The following is a 6,993-nucleotide window of genomic DNA, read 5'->3' as shown; positions in this document are numbered from 1 at the left end:
CCCTTAGGCCAGTCCCGCTAGCTGGAATAGCCATGTCTTGAGGGCGCGGCGGAAGGAGGGGAGATCCGGAATGACCCGGATCTCTGGGGGTAATTCGTTCCATAGGGAGGGGGCTCCAACAGAGAAGGCCCTCCCCCTGGGGGTCGCCAGCCGGCACTGTCTGACTGACGGCACCCTGAGGAGACCCTCTCTGTGGGAGTGTATCGGCCGATGGGAGGTAATCTGTGGCAGAAGGCGGTCTCGGAGATAACCAGGTCCGATGCCATGGCGCGCTTTAAAGATGAGAATCAACACCTTGAAGCGCACCCAGAAAGCCACCAGTAGCCAGTGCAGTTCGCGCAGCAGCGGCGTTACATGGGAGCGACGAGTCACTCCCATCACCGCTCACGCGGCTGCATTCTGGACTAACTGGAGCCTCCGAGTGCTCCTCAAGGGGAGCCCCATGTAGAGAGCATTGCAGTAGTCCAGTAGTCCAGTAATCCTCCATAAATTGTCCTTTCACAGAAATTAAAACTATATGTATACAGGACATAGCAAACAGTCTCTTGATTGTCAGCAATTTGCATAGTGAGAAAACTCACATGATGTACTAAGTCCTCTTTATTAGTTGCTCTCTCTGGTTTAACTCAGGCCTAAAAACAATGATGTAGCATTTTGGCAAAAATATGCATCCCAGTAATGCAGCGCTGGAGGACAAGATGGAGAAGACCTCCACTGCTACCATGGCCTTGCCTTTTGTGCTCAAATAGGCTGGAAAGAAAGAAACCCATACACTACAAAAGGCCAACATGCTGAAGGTGATGAACTTGGCTTCGTTAAAGCTGTCAGGTAATTTACGGGCAAGAAAAGCCACAACAAAGCTGGCGATGGCCAAGACACCCATGTAGCCCAAGACACAATAGAAGAAGAAAGCTGACCCCTCATTGCACTGTAAAATCATTTCTTGGAGCTCTGAATGCATGTCCAACTCAGAGAATGGTGGATATGTTGACAACCAAAGAATACAAATATACACTTGTAAGAGAGAACAGGAAAGGACAGTACAAAAAGGCAATCTTTTCCCCACCCATTTTCTCATCTGAGATCCTGGTTTAGAGGCCATGAAAGCAACAACTACAGTGATGGTTTTGGCCAGAACACTAGAAATGGCTACTGAGAAGGTGATGCCAAAAGTTGGTTGTCGGAGAAGGCAGGTCACCTTGCTAGGTTGGCTGAGGAAGAACAAAGAGGACAGAAAACAGAGCTGAAGAGAGATAAGGAGGGTGTAGGTGAGGGACCGGTTGTTGGCTTTGACAATGGGAGTATCCCGGTGCTTAATAAAAGTTCCAAGTACCCAAGATGTCAAGAAGAAACAACAAAGAACAGTCAAGGCTAAACAATTTCCTAAGATTTCTTCAAAACTTAGAAAGACCATCATTTTTAGGATACATCCTTTCTTTTCTTTATTTGGATAATGATCTTCTGAACATTCAAAACAGTCATCCATATCTGGAAGAAAAGTCAAGGAATTTGTCATCTATCCATTCCAAATTTTTGAAAATATTCATCTGATGGGTGCCAGCTAACTATGATTACTAGAAGGATCATTTTTCTATGAAATTTTTCCTCTATTGTATCTTTTAGGATTTGTATGAAAAAAGCACAGTGAAAAGCACAATTATTCTCTGATAAAAACTCTGATGATGAATATTAGGAAAGCAGAAATACTGAGTGCAAATCAATATAATCAGTTAAATTTCAATTTGATTCAGTTAAAATGTGAGTAAGCTAAGGAAAAATTAATCTTTGTATTTAAAAAAATAAAAATAAAAAAGAGTTTGGTTCAACAAGCAAAAAGAATTATCTACTTTTACTTTCAAGATAATGAAATCCATGATCTCTATGCTCTATCCTGCCCTTTAGTGATCTCTATGCTCTATCCTGCCCTATGCTCTATCCTGCCCTTTTATGATCTATGTGGAAAACATTGGTTCTACAAACACCCACCCTATGTCCTTTTGAGGTTAATATACCTAATTCATTGACAAATCTTTCTTTGTTTGCTGAAACTTTTTTGCTTTCTCTTACTTGTGGAAAAGAAGGGCCAGAAAATGGTAGATCAAATGGGAAAAAAGTCATTCATTCATTCATTCGCAATGACCTGAGCCAATCAAAAGGTTGTTTTTTAAAGTTTATTTGTAAAAACAGTCATTTTTTTAATTTAAATTTGAACTAAAGGTAGTCTTTGAAAAGTAGAGATTAGGGGTCCTTAAATCATACTTTCATAGGGGCCAAAAAAGAAAAAGATAAAGAAGTTATTGAATTAATTCAATGTCTGTAGACTCAAAGTAGATTTCATGTGCAGATTTCTGGTAAGAACAAACTTTGCTAGTTCCAGTACACTTTTTCTTTAAGTCCCAAGCTAATCTACAAATTCTAATTAGCGGGTGATCTCCCATTTAAATATGCATTAGTCAGATAATGATAAGATGGACTTACAATGATTAAGATCACAAGTTATGAAGATGACATCATATAGGGGAGACCAGAAAACAATTTTCTTTTTTTTAAAAAAATGTTTCATATAGTTGTTTACTGAGTGAACAATCTTATGAGGGGAAAACCCCCACCAAAGATAAATGAAGTTGAAAATTTGAAAAATAAATAAATAGATAATAGATGATATGATGATAGAAGATCAATGACTGAATGGATCCCAATTGGGGGCTTGTATTAGGAAATGCTACCTGCCAGAATCTTAGGGGCAAACTTTAACAGTACAGAAAAGAACATTCACCCTTAAAGTTGCTAATTATATTCATTCTAAAGTAGTTTATTACATTTTGCTAAAATCTATCTCATGAAAACTTGATGGAACCTCTAACCTACCACTTTGATTTGAAATCTTCCCTTCTGGACATGGAACACAGTCGTAGCAACAGAATTCTTTTTCTTCGACCCCTTTCTTCCAGTATCCAGGGGAACAATGATCATTACACAGAGAAATTGGAAGTACCTGGTCATAAACATAAAAAGTTTTGTAAGGGGAGATTTTTAAAACAGTTTCTAATTCTAATTTTGCTTTTTTATGTCAGAAAACAGAGTAACAGAATAACAAGAGTTTGAAGGGACCTTGGAGGTCTTCTAGTCCAATCCCTTGCATAGGCAGGAGACCCTATACCAGGGGTGCAAAACGGCCAGCCCGCAGGACGGATGCATCATACCGAAACCGCGCCCACCCCATTGTTGGCAATGGAAAAAAAGTCATGATATGTTGTAATACATCATTTGAAATTGTGAGTTTGACACCCCTTCCCTATACCATTCCAGACAAGTGAAGCCCAGTCTCTTCTTAAAGCCTCCAGTAATGAAGTACCCACAACTTCTGTAGTCAAGCTGTTGCTCTGCTTAATTGTTCTCAATGTTAGGGAAATTTTTCTTAGTTCTAAGTTGCTTCTCTTCTTGATTAGTTTCCATCCATTGTTTCTTGTCTTTTCTTCTGGTGCTTTGGAAAATAGATTGATGACCCCCCCCCCTTCTTTGTGGAAGCCCCTCAAATTGACTTTTCAAATTTCTACTCAATTTTATCAAAAGGGGTTTTTACTATAAAGATGTTGAAATTACAAGGATGGGTAACAGGACCTGCTTGCAGAAGGGCAGGGTGAATAAATGCTTTTGTTTGATGACAATGTTATATAAACAACATGACTCCCATGATTTCAAATGGAAATGCATCTCAAATATGAAAACCTGGCTTTTAGAGTGTCGTGTCATTTTATCAATTTGCTAAATGCTTGAACACAGTCAGCATTTGCACTGAATACATCTCTTGTTTTTCTTTCAAAAAACCCCTCCCTTATATTCCGAAAGAGACTATGTTCAATATGCCTTTACAGACAAAGACATCTTCATGGTTATCATAATGGATCACAATACAGTCCATTAAATATAAATATACCTGGTTAAAAGCTGGTTGCCAGACAATCATATCTTCATCAATGAATAATTCTTTCCCTTTTGGAGCACTGAGATCCAACTCTCCAACTCTAACTTTCTGGAAAGATCTGTTAGGAAATGTGATCAGGTTGATGATGTCAAATCCACCCGTTGCTTCCCCTTTCTCATTCAGGAACACTCTCTCCCCAGCTGAATTGTTAAAAGAAATGCCTTGAAGAAATGGATGGAGCTACTTCAAAGACAATGAGAGAGGGGATTGGAAGGATAACAATAGAGAGGAGACCAGCATATTCAAATTTAATTCACTCATTTTTCCCATTCCTGTAATAATGCTCAAATAAGTATATTGAGAAAATTGATAATCCATATTGCATGGAAATGTATGTTGTTGTTGTTGTTCATTGTAAAGTTGTGTTCCTCCAGGATATTCCTGTCCTCTACCATCTTCTGGATTCCATTTAAGTTCACACCTACTGTTTCAGTGACTCCATCTAGCCACCTCATTCTCTGTTGTCCCCTTCTTCTATTGCCCTCAATCTTTCCCAGCATTAGGCCCTTCTCCAGTGAGTCCTTCCTTCTCATTAGGTGGCCAAAGTATTTGAGTTTCAACTTCAGGATCTGGCCTTTTAAAGAGCAGTCAGGGTTGATCTTTTCTAGGACTGACCAGATTGAATGCCTTGCAGGCATTCAATTCTTTGTTGCTCAACTTTTCTTATGGTCCAACTTTCACATCTATACATTGCAACTTGGAAAACCATGGCCTTGACTATACGATGTAGATGTATAGGTCTATTCTATTATTAATTTGATCTTATTTTAAGGAAATATAGTAAATAGAACCAATCAATAAGAGCAAAATGAAACAGAATATTTTGAATATGATTTCTATTTACTGTTCAAGTTGGTCACCCCTAGACACCATATATTGTCTTATCCTCCATTTTTCCTCTTCATAATTAGCTTTTGAGAGGCTAGGACCTGACAAATTTCCTTTAGTCAGATTTTAGAGATTCAAGCATTCTTTGCTAGGTAGATTTAAGGGAGGAGGATAACAGGAGCATGAGAAGGAGGAGGAGGAGGAGGAGGAGGAGGAGGAGGAGGAGGAGGAGGAAGAGAGAGAGAGACAGAGAGACAGAGAGAGACAGAGAGAGAGACAGAGACAGAGACAGAGACAGAGACAGACAGACAGACAGACAGACAGACAGACAGACAGACAGACAGACAGACAGACAGACAGACAGACAGACAGACAGACAGACAGACAGACAGACAGACAGAGGAGAAAACAGTACACTCAGGTTCTCAAGTAATTCTTGCAAGTATGAACATGAACATAATGGAAGATTTTTCAGGGAAAATTCAGCAGATTCTCTGTATACCATAACAGAAATTCATTGTTGAACTATATTTCAACAAGATGATAGCAGAGCTAATTTTGTTTCTGAGAGTAGTACAAGTTCATGAGGTAATTTTAGAGAGGAAATTTTATTCTTTGTACAACAGGATGACTTCATACTCCATTAAAACCAGGGTGTCAAAGGATTGTGTTCTCCTCAGGGGTCAGTTCTTTTCCTTTTGGAATGCTAGAGTGTAATTTTCCAACTTTAACTCTTTGATAAAATCCATTTGGAAAAGTGATCAAGGTTTGATGTCAAGGCCACCTGTACTTTCTCTTTTACCCTTAAATAAAGCTGTTTCTTCATCTGAGTTGTTGAAAGAAATGCCTTGAAGAAGTGAGGAAAGGATGATAAGAAAGAGGGCTCAAAAAGAAAAATTGTAGCAGGGATAAAAGCATGAAAAGGATTTCCTTTCTTTTATTCCTAATTTCTGGGATACCAAAGACCTTTTCCAGCTTAAAATATAGAAGAATAGAATAGAATAGAATAGAATAGAATAGAATAGAATAGAATAGAATAGAAAGGGACCTTAGACGTCATCTAGTGATTATAGTCCAACCCCCACTGCTCAAGCAGGAAACACTATACCATTTCAGACAAATGGTTGTCCATTCTCTTCTTAAAAACTTCCAGTGTAGGAACATTTACAACTTCTGGAGGCAACTCTCAAGATTCCTCCTTCCTTTATATATTCAAGTTGGACAGTATTTAATATTTATTTGTTATGTATATGTAGGGGTGTGGGTCTATACATATGTTGTATATCGTATGTTTAGGTCTGTGTCATGTATGTGTTTCACTTTGAAGAGCGGGCAACTAAATTTCATTTTTGATGTGTGCCGTTGTGCCCACAATAAAAAAAAATGACAGTAAAGGTTATCTTATCTATCTGGTTCCATTGATTAATTGTTCTAACTGTCAGGGAATGTCTCCTTAGTTCTAGGTTGCTTCTCTCTTTGATTAGTGTCCATCCATTGCTTCTTGTCCTGCCTTCAGGTGCTTTGGAGAATAGCTTGACTCCCTCTTCTTTGTGGCAACCCCTGAGATATTGGAACATGGCTCGTCCTTCTCTTCATTAAACTGGACAGTTCTGCAACTGTTCCATATATATTTTAGCCTTCAGTTCCCTAATCATCTTTGTACTCTTTCTAGAGTCTCAACATCATTTTTACATTGTGGTGACCAAAACTGGATGCAGTATTTCAAGTGCGGCCTTACCAAAGCATTATAAATCAAGATCACATGATCTTGATTGTATCCCTCTGTTAATGCAGCCTTCCACTGTGTTGATTTTTTTGGCTGCAGCACCCTGCTGACTCATAGTTAGGTGATTGTTCACTAGGACTCCAAGATCCCTCTCACAGTTACTACTATGGTGCGAGGTAGCACCTATATTGTACCTGTGCATTTGATTTTTTTGTTTTTCTTTGTTTCTCTTTATTCCAAGAAAAAGAAAATGTCGGGACTTCCGGTGGCAGGCGATTTCGTCGGTCGCAGCTGTTTGCTGCCTCCCGCCTGTTTTGCGTAAAAGCCGGTTTGACAGCCAGCATCAGCTGTCAAACGGCTTGATACCTTTCCCCTGGGCATAAGGGGATAGGTGAGCTGCCCGGGGTAGGAGTTGAGTTCCCAAGTCGTCCTATATGGACGATGTAGGCGAGAA

General features: G+C 39.3%; 1 protein-coding gene across 1 annotated transcript in view; it reads right to left on the bottom strand.

Moving 5' to 3' along the window:
• Nucleotides 1–589: 589 nt before the first annotated feature.
• Nucleotides 590–6,993, bottom strand: part of LOC107301262 (extracellular calcium-sensing receptor-like) — a 9,756-nt gene continuing 3,352 nt past the window's right edge. Inside the window, exons 3-4 of the mRNA XM_029287097.1 lie at nt 2,869–2,995; nt 590–1,488 (exon numbers count right to left, since the gene is read on the bottom strand). Of these exons, the coding sequence (XP_029142930.1) occupies nt 590–1,488; nt 2,869–2,995 (1,026 nt within the window). The remainder of the gene's footprint in view (nt 1,489–2,868; nt 2,996–6,993) is intronic.

The sequence above is a fragment of the Protobothrops mucrosquamatus genome, unplaced genomic scaffold, assembly GCF_001527695.2.
Source record: "Protobothrops mucrosquamatus isolate PMUCROS unplaced genomic scaffold, P.Mucros_1.0 scaffold_244, whole genome shotgun sequence".
Lineage (NCBI taxonomy): Eukaryota > Metazoa > Chordata > Lepidosauria > Squamata > Viperidae > Protobothrops > Protobothrops mucrosquamatus.
This window is presented reverse-complemented; position numbering and strand designations above follow the sequence as displayed.